The following is a 14,762-nucleotide window of genomic DNA, read 5'->3' as shown; positions in this document are numbered from 1 at the left end:
AGATTTTCAGAAGGCGTTTGACAAAGTGCCTCATGAAAGACTCCAAAGGAAACTGGAGAGACATGGGATCGGAGGCAGTGTATTATTATGGATTAAGAACTGGTTAAAAGATAGGAAGCAGAGAGTAGGGTTGAATGGTCATTATTCTCGATGAAGAAGGGTAGTTAGTGGGGTCCCGCAGGGGTCTGTGCTGGGACCGCTGCTTTTTAACATATTCATAAATGACCTTGAGATGGGAGTAACTAGTGAAGTAATTAAATTCGCAGATGACACAAAGTTATCCAGGGTCGTCTCGTCACAGGAGGAATGTGAAAGATTACAAGAAGACCTCATGAGACTGGGGGATTAGGCGTTCAAATGGCAGATGAAGTTCAACGTTGACAAGTGCAAAGTGATGCATGTGGGAAGGAGGAACCCGAATTACAGCTATGTCATGCAAGGTAACGCTTTAGGAGTTACAGACCAAGAAAGGGATCTGGGAGTCATCGTGGATAGGATGTTGAAATCTTCAGCTTAATGTGCTGCAGCAGCTAAGAAGGCGAACAGAATGTTGAGTATTATTAGAAAAGGGATGGAAAACAAGCATGAGGATGTTATAATGTCGTTATATCACTCCATGGTGCGACCGCACCTGGAGTATTGTGTTCAGTTCTGGTCGCCTCATCTCAAAAAAGATATAAAGGAATTGGAGAAGGTGCAGAGAAGGGCGACAAAAATGATAAAAGGGATGGGACAACTACCCTATGAGGAGAGGTTAAGACGGCTAGGTCTCTTTAGCCTGGAGAAAAGGCGGCTGAGGGGTAATATGATAGAGGTCTACAAAATAATGAGTGGGGTAGAGCGGACAGATGTGAAGCATTTGTTTACACTTTCTAACAATAATAGAACCAGGGGACACAAGATGAAATTAGAATGTGGTAGGTTTAAAACAAATCAGAGAAAGTTTTTCCTTTACTCAGCACGAAGTTAGACTCTGGAACTCATTGCCGGAAAAGGTAGTGAGTTTAAAGGGGGTCTGGACAGATTCCTGAAGGAAAAGTCCATTGATCATTATTAAATTTTGGGGTTTTGCCAGGTTCTTGGGGCCTGGATTGGCCGCTGTCAGAGACAGAGTGCTGAGCATGATGGGCCTTTGGTCTTTTCCCAGCATGGCAGTGCTTATGTACTTATGCCCTGAAGCAGGCATCATAGACAAGGACGTCTGTAATTGTTTCTTAGACGACTTCTTTGCCTTAGAAGTAGTAGATGAGGTCACTGAGCAAGAGGTACAGACATATTTTTAAATTTCGAATTTCAATTATTTTGGGGATTGTACTCTTGCAGTCCCCACACTGTTCTACACAATGATGAATTTCTAAACATCACAAAAACTTTCCATGCGGGTCCATGACAGACATCTTATGGGTACATGCAGTACACCGCTTAAATCCTGGCTTAGTTATAGCCATTGCAAAAATGATATTCACAAAATTAAACTTAGAAATGATGACTAAATTTCAGGGAAAAGAAAACAAAGAAATAAAAATAAATCAATATAAATATTGGAATACTACAAGAATGTAAGGGGACACAAGGACAACACGGGGGTCATACTGCAACCGCGGACAAAAATAAACTTAAGAAGGGGGAGTGGGGTCACACAGTACAGATAGTAAGGTGAGAATATTGGGACATGTTCAGTTGGCTTTTCTAGAGCTTTCTGAGCTTGCAGAAGGGCCGGGTCAGTGATGCCACTGTGACATCACTTCACTTGTGTGGCTACAAGATATTCTAGTACATGGAGGAGAAAGGCCCCGATGCTGGCAGACGACTCCCCATCTGGATCACTACTATTACTGCAGATGGCAAAGAAGCATGGAGAACTGCGGGGGAGACACACTCACAGGGAAAGGGGGACCAGAGCGAGAGAGATACCAGATACATGGCAAAATGTAATAACAAACCTATGGACAGATGATCGAAAGCTCCGCGCTGTTCCAAACAGCGCTCTAAAAATAGCGCTGGAACAGCACAGGGCTTTACCACCCCTATGATCAGAGATAATAGCATGCAAACTTATGCACACTATTACCAATGATCATAGGGTAAAGTGCAGGAGGATTGTGCCTGAGCGCAATCCTCCCACATTTACAGGTCTGGGCTGTCAAAAGCCCAGACCTGTCAAACAAATGGGCTGGAGGTCCATGGGACCACCAGACCCCAAGTATTCCCCATCCTGAGCCAAGCAAAATGGGGGCTGGAGGTCTGGTGGGTCTCCAGCCCCCTTAACCCCCCTAGCATTCCCTCAGATGTCCCTGGTGGCCCAGTTGTCCGCTGATCAATCCCCCCCCCACCTGGTGGTCTAACGGCCCTTCCCCACCCCCCTACCTTCAGTTGCAGGAAGGAGGTGGACTCCCTACTCTTCCGTCGGCACTGAATTTAAAATGGCATGCTACTTGGGTCGTGTGCTGTTTTGCATGCATTTGCATGCTAGTTGCATTCAGAGCCCGCAAGCATGTTGTTTCATGCACTTGGGGGCTCTGATCATGGGGCGGTAGCAAACGCAGGCACTAGTATGGTGCTAACAGCCTCTAGCGCCTGTGTTTGCTTCTGATCATTGGCCCATCTGCGTGCTGCGGGAGTCACCTGATTGCACATAACGTGCAAAGTTATATATGTAAAAATATGGTATACAGTGAAGAGGTGAAGAAACATTCCAGCACAAATTAGTAAGAGAAAAGATCAGTTAATATTACAGGAAACAAACTGAACTGTAATTTACACCCAAATAGCTTTAGAACAGTATACTAGCCTCACACAAATCTTCAAAAAGTGGATGCAAGATAGAATAAGAAAACTGTTCCAAGAATAAGAAAACTGTCCAAAGAGATAATCGATAAGAATCAAAGCTGAAAGAGGAATGGGCCTTATAAAGAGGCTGAGACATTGAGGCATATTGAAAATATATTACGTCACACGCATTCGCTGCCTTCACAGTTCACACTCTCACACACGCCGCCGGGCACCCCTCTTCACAGTAATTCCGGACCATTCTGCCATCCCTCCCTTTCTCCCTGGTCCATCCACCCCTCCTCCTCTCTGTCCGCGTTCCGGCACCTCTCCCCCAAACCGCCCATCCTATCATCAAACTCACACCTGAAGTCCACCACCAGTCGCAGATCTTTCCTTCTCCAGTGCACCGACCCCTCGGAAGCAGCCAACTTTCTGTTTCGAATTCGAATAAGGCGGAGCAGCGCGGGGCATATCCATAGGAGACGCGTTGCGTTGTGTGTCAGAGCAGATTTTAAAGAGTTACGTCAGAAGAGGGTGGGAACCGAGGAGGTTGAAGAAAACAGGAGAAGGGGTGTTCCCCTCTGGTCCATTATACGGGCTGAAGCCAGTAGGCGGAGCTTGCCGGAAGTAGGCGGAGCTTGCCGCCGTTTTAGTTCACCCAAAACAATAGCAAACGCTATTGAAAACAAATAACAATAGCAAAAGATTGTTAGAAATAAACAGCGGACTGCTTATGCGTGGTCCATCTGTAAAAAGTCTACACCTGATCCAGTTGGATAGGCAGTGCCTTAAAAGGTGGAGGACACAAGATCTTTTTCTTTTTTTCTTGACAGCTTTTTAATTTACTTTCAAAGCTTCCTATATGTAGATTAAATATTGTAAAATAAAAATTGACTATCACTAAAACAGCTTTAAAAATTACTGTAGCTAGTAGAAACAGTTATAAACTCTATTTTGTGCTCGTTTTTCTACACTGTTCTATACAAACATAGATGGCCAAATTTCAGTGAGGAAATCCTGTTTCCTGATTGGTTCGTCTCAAATGTTGTTTGTCATCTACATTGGGAAGCCTTGTATTATAAAGATGGAATAAACTGCAATTAAATGGAAGGAATATTAAACGCTTTCATTGAGGCATATGGAATCACATCTTCACCTCATCTGTTATGTAGAAGTTTACATTACATTTTAGATACATTTTATAATATTTTTATTTATTTATTTGTTACATTTGTATCCCACATTTTCCCACACATTTGCAAGCTCAATGTGGCTTACATAATACCTTGAAGGCATTCGCCAAGTCCGATATGGGAATAGTACAAAATGTTATAGTGGGATAGGGAAGATAAGATTCAATCAAGTTGGGTTTGAGGTAAAAGGGTTTGTCAATGTTCAATACGATCTTTGATAGTGAAGTGTTGCAGGGTTGAGTCACCTAAGTTGGGTCATTCGGATATGCCTTTCCGAATAGGTGAGTCTTTAATAATTTTCTGAATTTTAGGTGATCATAAGTTGTTTTCACCACTTGTGGCAGTGCGTTCCACAGGCGCGTGCTTATAATATACCACTGCATTCCACAAAACAAAAAAGGAGCAAGTTCCCACATGCCATCTTTTTCTTTTGATGTAGGCACAGCAAAAAAAATGTTAAATGCTCCCAGTTTCAACTTAATTAATGTTTTTTAATTGTACTTATAAATAGTAGGTCTGATTGTTAAGACCTGATTCTCATAACATGATGTCTTTTGGTGGCCCTTTACTAGGTGACAACATCTCTGCACAAATACAGGGAGTCCCAATAGCCAGCCCTCCAAATGACACAATGATTTAAAATGTAGAACAAATTAGTCCTCTAATTAGTACTCTAACCAATGAAACCAACACATCCATATGCTGCACAAACCAACATGTTTGAAAATATAAGATTAAATAAAAATGCCTCCAACAATAAAGAATGACGAGGATGCAGCAGCTCATAGGTCTGTTTACTTTGTTTTGAGTGTACTAGATGATGACTGCACGTGGGGAATGGGAAACAGGGACTAACCAAATTGGCTTCAACTTTTTTACGTCATTCCGTCTCCTGTTTCCTTCAATCTCCCTGGATGAAAACAGGAGACGGGATGATGTCAAAAGTTGAAGCCAATTAAGTTTATCTCTCTGTCCCCAAACGTATGGGCTGGTGCGTCCATGTTGTCTTTCTTTATTACTGGTAGCATTTTTATTTGTTCCTACTTATATTTTCAAACTTGCCGGCTTGTGCTACATATGGATGTACACAGAGGAAGTATAATAACGGAATAACTTTTTATAGGTAGAGTAGTAATTTGTTATAAATCATAAACAGTGTGTCATTTGGAGGGATGTTAGAGGGACACACTAGCACGTATTATATTCATGCAGATATGTTGTTCTCCTGGTAAAGGGCTACTAAAACAGACATCATGTTATGAGAATCAGATACTCAACGTTGAGTTTCTATTTATTTATGACATTTATATCCCACATCTAACATGAATTAGGTTGAAACCTTGGAGCATTTCAAATCATTTTTTTTTTTCTTGCTGTGCCTAGATCAAAGGAGAAAGATGGTTTGCGGGAACTTGCTCCTTTTGTTCTGTGGAATGCAGTGGCATATTATAAAAATGCACTTAATATTATTTATTACTACTATTTATAAGAGAGATATTGAATAACGTATATGCGTTCTGGGAATAATGATGGCTAAGGGAAAGCAGCAGTAGATAAGTTGGAGCTGAATGACATTTATGTTTTCCAAATGGTAATGCATAGCTTGATGGGTTTTCTTTGTTTTAAGACCAGAGTAAATAATTTCTTAGCATCTTGTTTAAAATCAAGGAGAAACAAATCTGGTGGAGGGGAAATGAGTCAGCATGAGTTCAGCAAACAAAATCTAGCCTTACAACTATTAGCTAGTTCAGCAGAAGTTAACCAAGTCAGCTTCAAACTTCCTAATGTGATATGATATCAGCATTTTCTCAGTTATTACCCAATGTGAACACAATTATAATGTTAATTATACGACCTTGTCTGCCTCTGATGGTAGTTAGGCTAACTCAGTGGTTCCCACACCTGGTTCTGTAGGCATCCTGGGCAGTCAGGTTTTCAGGACATCTACAATGAATATTCATGAGAGAGATTTACATGCAGTGGAGGCAGTGTATGCAGATATCTCTCATGGATATTCATTGTGGATATCCTGAAAACCTGACTGCCTGGGTGCCTCCAGGACCAGGTTTGGGAACCACTGGACTAACCCATTCATACAATACAGTGGTGTAGGAAGGGGGGTGGTGGGGCGGTCCGCCCCGGGTGCACGCCACCGGGGGGGGGGGGGTGTCGACTCCACTGGTTCCCTGCTCTCTCTGCCCCGGAATAGGTTACTTCCTGTTCTGGGGCAGAGAGAGCAGGGAACCAGCGGAGCTGACGCAGCTCCCAGCAACATGCACTCAGGGGCGGATCGGCCCTCCCGCCCGCTCCTTGCTTCTCAATGCATGTAAGAATGCGCTCCGGGGGGGTGCGCACCAGAGGGGGGAGGGTGCGCCGTGCTGCCCCGGGGGGGTGCGCAGCGGCGACCCGCCCCAGGTGTCAGCCGCCCTCGCTACGGCACTGATACAATAGTAGCCACAGTCTACAATTTGGTAATTGTCCCATGTTCTTTGCTTAGGTTTCCATCAGAGCCCATTCTTCGACAGCATTGGATTTCTGCAGTTCTGTGTTTCCCTTTCTTAAGTTTCTTGTTTTGAAATAGTGCAGTCTGTGCTAACAAGCCTCTCAAACAGAACTATCTTTGTCAACATGTTTGAATATGATCCAGTAGGAAATCATGTGCTTTTGTTAAGTAAAGCTGTGGCAGAAAAATATTTCCTTTCCCTCACTCAGCTCTGGTCCCGCCCCGCCTCGAGGGCGGGACCAGAGCTGAGTGAGGGAAAGGAAGGCTCCCCAAGCGCCGCCCAGCAGCTCACATGCTTTTCACTGCTGCTGCTACATGCCAGCCGCTATAACCCAACATCGACGACGAGGTAACTTTTAAAATTCAGAGGGCGGAGGGACTACTGGAGCTTGGGCGGTCAGGGTGGGGCAACTTCAGGCGCGCCGTGCGGGGCCCCCTTGAGCGCGAGGCCCTATGCGATCGCCTCGGCTGCCTCGCCCTGACTAGAGGACATGAATTGAGGTTGAAGGGGGGCAGAATCAGGAGTAATGTCAGGAAGTATTTTTTCACAGAGAGGATGGTGGAGATGAAAACAGTAATGGAATTCAAACATGAGTGGGATAAACACAAAGGAATCCTGTTTAGAAGGAATGGATCCACAGAATCTTAGCGGAGTTTGGGTGGCAACGCTGGTAATTGGGAAGCAAAACCAGTGCAGGGCAGACTTCTATGATCTACACCCTGATCATGACTGAACAGATAGGGATGGGGTTCAGTGTAAATTTTAAGGGACTTTGACGTTAGCTTCAGAAATTTTAGTACAAGAAGAGTGCTGGGCAGACTTATTCGGTCTGTGCCCTGAGAATGGCAAGGACAAATCAAACTCGGGTATACATATAAAGTATCACATGTCAAGTAAAATGAGTTTATCTTGGGCAGACTGGATGGACCATAGGTCTTTATCTACCACTAGTAAAAAAGGCCCGTTTCCAAAACCAATGAAACGGGCGCTAGCATGTGGCTTTTTTTTGTGTATGTGTCACAGAGTTTTTGTGTGTGTTTGTGTGAGTGTGTGAGGGTGGGGTGTGTGTGCAGGTTGTTGATGTGTGTCTTTTTTTTTTATTTGTTTTTTGGGTGGGGTGTTGGGGGATGTGCTGTGCTGTGCTGGCAAAGTGGGATGGATTGGTGTGTGGCTTTGAGGGTGTGTTTCTGTTGTATTGTGTGTGTATGGCTTTGTCTGTCAAGGAGGTTTGTGGAGGGGGGTCTTTCTGTTGGTGAAATGTAAATGTGGTTGTAGGGGGGTCAGCCTTTGCTGAGTGGTGGATTGCTTTTTCCGGGTTTTTTTTTTGTGTTGTGCTGAGGCAGCAGTGTTGTTTTAGATGGGCGGAAGGTAGAGGAGCACATTCTTGGTCTGTCGGTATTTTTTGGCCGTTTCAGGGCTGCTGTAGGGGAACGCTGGAAGTGAAATGTGCTGTGGGAAGCAGCGCCGTCTTTTTCCGTTGGGCTGGGGTTCTGGGCATCCTGGAGGTGGGAGACGGCTTGCCTGAGGATGCGGATGGTTGTTTTAAGTTGGCGGAAGGGAGAGGAGCACGGTCTCAGGCCGTTGGGGTGTGATCCGGTGTGTTCAGTCCATTTCAGGCCTGCTGCAGGGGAATGCTGGAACATTTATGCGCTGCGGGAAGCAGCGCCATCTTTTTCCGGGTGCTTGGAGAATCCCCAAGGTGGGAGATGGCTTGCCTGAGGCTGGGGATGGTTGGGCACGTCCTTGGCCGCTTCAGCAAAAGGGGAAGAGGAAGGGGGTAGGCATAGGCGCCCCATATAAGAGGCTTGGGGAGGCTAAGCCTCCCCAGGCCAATCGTGGACTTCCCTTGGCTGCTCTTAAATGCTGCAGTGACCGGCGGTCTCTGCCTCCTCCCCCCTCCCCCCCCGCTCTCACCCATCCATCCGTGTGGTCACTCCATCTCCGGCCTGAGGCGTTCTTCCTCCGACGCCGGCAAATCGGCGATGCACATAGCCAGCCTTAATCTGCCTGCGTCGGAGCCTCTCCCTCAGACGCGTCCCGCCTCCTCTAATTCAACTTCCTGTCTTACACAGAGGCGGGACGCGTCTGAGGGAGAGGCTCCGACGCAGGCAGATTAAGCCTGGCTATGTGCATCGCCGATTTGCCGGCGTCGGAGGAAGAACGCCTCAAGCCGGAGATGGAGTGACCACACGGATGGATGGGTGAGAGCGGGGGGGGGGGGGGGGGGCGGCGGTGCAAGACTCGCGCGGGAGGGGGGAGGAGGCAGAGACCGCCGGTCACTGCAGCATTTAAGAGCAGCCAGTTTTGCAAAACTATCTCAGTAAGCAAATGAGATGACAGCTTCAGAGAAACAGTTTGAAATTGAAGAAAAAGATTCAACAATAGTTCTGTGAAGATTGGAGTCACGCTGAACGAAATTTTGTGTATTAGCTTGTCACAATAGCAAACAGTAAATCAGTTGTGGTTTACGTTGAAATACAAAACTTTGGTCTGAGCCTGTTGTGGTGGATAATTGACATGAACAATGGATTAATCTTCACAAGGCTACAGAGTGTTTAGAACCTGGTTACGAGTGGATCAAGTGAAGATCGTAATGAAGAAAAGGTGCTTTGATTGACTGTGTAATTAACAAGCTTTACACCAACATTGCTACCGAAAATAGTATATTTTGTGATGAGATTATAAGTGACACAATCATTCCGGGTATTGTAAAGTTATAGTTTTTGATAATAATTTTTTGATATTAGTTTTAGAGATTTAAGTTTGTGTGAGTGGATGAATGAATGATGGGGATTTTAGACAATAATTGTTAGATTTATGAGATTAACAGATGTAATAAAGATTAATATAATTGTAACAGTTGTTAAGTATATTATATAAATTCGCTGCAACTATTTATTGAAGGAAACCTTAGACAACATTGTGATATACTATTTTAATAAAATATCTAACATTTTCATGTCAAATCCCTTGGTTGTGTGGAGTTTATTTGGGAACCCTATCTTAAACCGTGACATTTCTACCTATTTATTTATTTATTTATTTGTGTTTTGTTTTGTTTGTTTGTAATTCTTTGCTCCACCACTAGGAGGTTTACAAGTGGCATCATGGACAGGATCCTTACCTAATCCACCATCTCTAGTAAGGATCCTACTTGTGTTAGAATTCTGTTGGGTATTTGGAGAATGTTGTGTTCTGTATAAGGTCCTTGTCTAGTGTATCCTGACAAGAATCTTACCAAAAGAATTTTGAACAAGCTTTACTTTGACGGGTTAAGTTAATTCCGCTTTGTGTGGTGGTCTGCAGGGACTCTGGTTCTAACAAGACACCCTGGAATGAATAGAGATGAGCATCGACTGGAAGAAAGAGTGAAACCCTGAAAGAACTGTACTGGGAGCAAGGAAGAAAAGGCTTTTCAGCAAGAGAAGGAAGCCTGCCAGAAGTCCTGTCACTTGGCCAGGACCATCATAGAAAAATTCAGTGAGCTTCTACGAGCATCCCCCAGCCCAAGTCCCCGCTCTCTACATACCTAGAGATAAGCGGATACCTGACTTCAGTGGCCATCAGCTGAAAGCGGGCGACCTGTCAGTAAAAGAGTGGACTGAGAAAACAAAGTCTGCCCTGAAGACCTTGAGAGTTCCACCCGAAGATCAGTGGGATATAGTTCTCGATCATTTGAAGGGAAGTGCCTATGACGTAATGAAGCTGTATCATTCACGAGACAGAGGGGATACAGAAGCTCTATTCAAAAGACTGAGTGAGGAGTTTGGAGACAAAGAGGGGCATAATCAAACGCGAACGCCCATCTCCATGGGCGTCTATCTCCGAGAACGGGTACGTGAAGAGGCGGGACAAACCGTATTTTTGAAAAAAAATGGGCGTCCATCTTTTTTCCGATAATATGGTTTGTGCCCGCCAAATGCATCGGATTTGTGCGGATTTGAGCTGGGTGGTTTTGTTTTTCAGCGATAATGGAAACCGAAGGTGCCCAGCTCAAAAACAAACAAATCCAAGGCATTGGGTCGTGGGAGGGCCCAGGATTCATAGTGCACTGGTCCCCCTCACATGCCAGGACATCAACCGGGCACCCTAGGGGGCACTTGTAACAATTAAAAAAAAAATTTAAATACCTCCCAAGTCCGTAGCTCCCTTACCTTGGGTGCTGAGCCCCCCAAATCCCCCCCAAAACCCACTGCCCACAACTCTACACCATTACCATAGCATTTATGGCTGAAGGGGGGCACCTAGATGTGGGTACAGTGGGTTTTGGGGGCGGTTTGGAGCGCTACCATTTACCACCACAAGTGTGACAGGTAGGGGGGGATGGGCCTGGGTCCACCTGCCTGAAGTGCACTGCACCCACTAACAACTGCTCCAGGGACCTGCATACTGCTGTGATGGAGCTGGGTATGACATTTGAGGCTGGAAAAAAAAAGCTTTTAAAGTTGTTTTTTTTTTGGGTGGGAGGGGATTAGTGACCACTGGGGAATTCAGGGGTAGTCATCCCCGATTCCCTCCGGTGGTCATCTGGTCATTTAGGGCACTTTTTTGGGACTTGTTCGTGAAAAATAAAGGGTCCAAAAAAAGTGACCCAAATTCGCGCTAAAAACGCCTTTCTTTTTTCAATTATCAACCGAGGACGCCCATCTCTCCTCGGCTGATAACCACGCCCCAGTCCCGCCTTCACCACGCCTCCGACACGCCCCCATCAACTTTGGCCATCTTCGCGACAGATTGCAGTTGAAGACGCCCAAAACCGGCTTTCGATTATACCGATTTGGGCGCCCACGGGAGAAAGACGCCCATCTCCCGATTTGGGTCGAAATATGGGCGTCTTTCTCTTTCAAAAATAAGCAGGAAAATCCCTCTCAATGTGACTCACTACCAGGGCTTACTCTTTTCTGTAATCCCAGCCTAACCAGGGATTTCATGTCTTTATTTGTTCTTGTTATATAGAAATATCTTTATTGTCATCATAAGAAAAAAATAAAGGCATATAGTGCAGCACTGAAATCCCAGTATCCTGCTTTGATGTTGGGTACACGTTGGGTTGGTGATTTGTGCAGTGTTTTTTAAACTGTGTTTGGTGACTCGGTTACAAGGTTTTCTCTCGGAGCTGAATTTTCATATGGTTTTGCAAAGTTATGTGTTACTCTTGTTGAGTGGATTACCATGTGGCATGTTGCAAGCTCTGCAGATGGCACAGAATGCTGCGGCCCGACTGCTTACTAGAGCAAGCAAGTTTGAGCATATTACACCACATTTAAAAAATTTGCATTGGTTGCCCATTGCCTGGCAGATTCAATTTAAACTACTGGTATTGGTTTTTAAGGCACTGCATGATGAGGCTCCTTATGCTATGGTTCAAAAGCTGCAGAAGTATTATCCTACAAAATCCTTGCGATCGCAGGATCAAGATTTGTTGACTGTTCCCTCTATCTGCAGTATTCGACTGCAGACTGTTCGTATGTGAATTTTTTCTGTCAGGCCTCAATTGTGGAATGTTTTGCCTCTTTATGTACAACAATCGACTTCTTTGGCAGTGTTTAAGAAACAGATAAAGGCTTTGCTGTTTCAGAGAACATTTTCTGAAGCATAGTTGGTGGGGGGCTTGGGCTTCAAAATTAAGGTTCTGTTTATGTTTAGTGAGTGTATTGATAGTGTTTTATGTGATTTGATTTGATTATGTTTGTTTTATTGCACTCCGCCCAGATTTTTAAATGGGTGGGTTATACATGTTTGTAGATAAATAAAATAGATGGACCATTGATTTGACCCAGTATGGCAATTCTTATGTTCTTATATTCCCTTATGCACTGCTCCCTTACCCGCCCCTTTCCATCTGTGCTCTGCTTCTCTCTTCCTGTCAGTGGAACGTAAGGGGGGGGGGGGGTCTCCTGCCAGCTCTTAGTAGCACTACTCCTCTCTTCCTGCTGGTGGCATCCAGGGACTCCACCAGCTCTTTACCAATACTGCAGTTCCCTTCTTACCAGCACAACCCAGGGACCAGGGCTGGTTCAAGGGACTGTGATGCCCTGAGCCAACTTTTGCATTGGTGCCCACCCCCCACAATCTGGTGTCTCTCCCTCCACTCTTCCCCTCGCCTGTGATCCAGTATCTCCCCCTCCTTGCTGGACCAGGTGAGGCACTTGCTCAGGGCACTAATGATAAAAGGTGACAAATCCTACTCTGACATCTATCCCTCTAAGAGTCTGAAGGTTAACCAGACTGGGATTTTGGTACCCTTTATCACAGGTGTCCTGAGTCAGTGCCTTGTCTAGTCAATCAGTTGAGGCAGCCCTGCTGGGGACTCCCACTGGTTCTTCTCCACACTATTACTCTTTCCCTGCCTGTAGGACCTGGTAAGTCCAGCCAGCTCTTTACTGCTGCTGCAGCTCTCATCTTGCCAGTAGGACCCAGAGACTTCCACCAGATACTCTCCACCAGTGTGTTTTTTCTAGCAAACAAGGTGCCGGTACTCAAATGGCAGGCCACCCTTCAGGGGTAGGGTAATCACTGAGGGACCCACCTCACAATAGTCAGGCCCCCTACAACCAGTCACAGAATCTATGACAAGGCAGAATTGGTATGTAGATCCTGAGCACTTTCATTAAAACTTGGGGACCATGAGTCAATTTTAGCAGACAATAGAAAAGGTGCCGGTACTTAGTACCCCCTCAAAAAAAGCCCTGCTCTCCACACTTCTACACTTTCCCTGCTGTAGGACCAGAGGCTTCCACCAGTCCTTTACTGCTTCTGCAGCTCTCTTCTTGCCAGTGGAACTCAGTGACTCCTCCAGGAGCATAGCCTTCAGCCCATTTTTTTTGAGGGGGGGACCCTGGGGTGGACTGATGAGCCACCCATTAGCAGTGGTAGCCTTTAAAAAAAAAAAAAAGACCACATACTGGTGAATAGGTAGCAGAATAGAAAACAATTTCTCTCTTTTTTATTTTACAAGCTTCTATGAATGGGAATGTACTGAGTTAAAAAAAAACAACATTATTTACACTTAACAGATGCTATAATAATGCTGCTGATTTTTTTTGGCTACATCTGAGTCATTGGATGTCCTGGGTCTTAGCAGCAGATTGGGTGGAGGAGCCATGACGTCCATTCAAATCTCACTTGCAAACATTTGTCAGCACTGCTGTAAGAGTGGAACCATCTTTCAGTCTCTACTGCATCATCAGAGCACCAGACCCACCCTGAACAGGAACTTCTCTTTCGTCAATATTTCATTGACAAAAGGCCAGGATGACACAATGGCACGTCCCTGCTTCCAAAAGACTAACCCAAAAGAAAAGAACTTGCGGGATCCTTTGGGTCCAGATTTTGTCCTTAACTAGTTGTTTGATCATATAGTTTAATTTAGTTTCTTGTCATGTACCCTCAAAGGTTGCTTTTTGTTGCTTCCCAGGGTGCATTCTTGTTTCTCTTTTTGTTTGGATATGTGTTACAAGGAGGTCTCTAGGCAATGCTGTCTAATGGATTATTATTATAATAAATATAAAGTAAAAGTAACCACTGAAACTACCAGATGAATCCATTCAATATATTTTTGCAGACAAATATATAAAATGAGAAATATTAGTCAGAGGGGCAGGTGCTCTAAAGATGACATAATGCAGAATGTGTTTTAATGTCAGCAAATGATGCAAAGACCTATGACTAAAAAACAAATGTCTGGAAACTAGTAAACCTAGACATGTTCTCACAGCCACCACCAACCCCACCATCTAACCAAAATGTTTCTGGGAAGAAGATGGTAAGATTTGTACACAATGAATCATTTTCTTTAGTTTCTCCACTGTTATGTGTGGCACAGTGAAAACCATGGACAGATCATGTGACAATTTTTGTGTGTGCTGTTACCTCCAGTCTTTAATGTACACTGGAATGCCTTTCCTTATACTATAATTTAGACCTGTTTGAATTTTACTATGTGTTTTTGCCTCCAACGCAATCTGTTTTCGAAATCCCTCTTAGCCTTCCTTATCAATGCTTTGCATTTGACTTGACATTCCTTATGCAGTCGGTTCCTTCTTCCATTTTCTGAAGGATTTTCTGTTAGCTCTAATAGCTTCCTTCACATCACTTTTTAACCACGCCGGCTGTCGTTTGGTCTTTCATCCTCCTTTTTTTAATACACGGAATATATTTGGCCTGAGCTTCCAGGATGGTGTTTTTGAACAGCATCCACGCCTGATGTAAAGTTTTGACCCTCGCAGTTGCTCCTCTAAGTTTTTTTTTCACCATTCTTCTCATTTTATCATAGTCTCCTTTTTTAAAGTTA

General features: G+C 44.6%; 1 protein-coding gene across 3 annotated transcripts in view; it reads right to left on the bottom strand.

The window, feature by feature from the left end:
* The window catches only part of NMI (N-myc and STAT interactor), a 41,114-nt gene extending 37,833 nt beyond the window's left edge, over positions 1-3,281 (bottom strand). Inside the window, exon 1 of one of the 3 annotated variants that reach the window (XM_030210506.1) lies at positions 3,134-3,281. In XM_030210506.1, the coding sequence (XP_030066366.1) occupies positions 3,134-3,249 (116 nt within the window). In that variant the 5' untranslated portion in view covers positions 3,250-3,281. The remainder of the gene's footprint in view (positions 1-3,133) is intronic. The other 2 variants (XM_030210505.1, XM_030210507.1) reach the window with 2 other exon arrangements.
* Positions 3,282-14,762: the final 11,481 nt, after the last annotated feature.

Source organism: Microcaecilia unicolor, chromosome 7 (assembly GCF_901765095.1).
Source record: "Microcaecilia unicolor chromosome 7, aMicUni1.1, whole genome shotgun sequence".
NCBI classification, from domain to species: domain Eukaryota; kingdom Metazoa; phylum Chordata; class Amphibia; order Gymnophiona; family Siphonopidae; genus Microcaecilia; species Microcaecilia unicolor.
The sequence above is the reverse complement of the archived record's forward strand: the minus strand, read 5'-3'. Positions and strand labels throughout refer to the sequence as shown.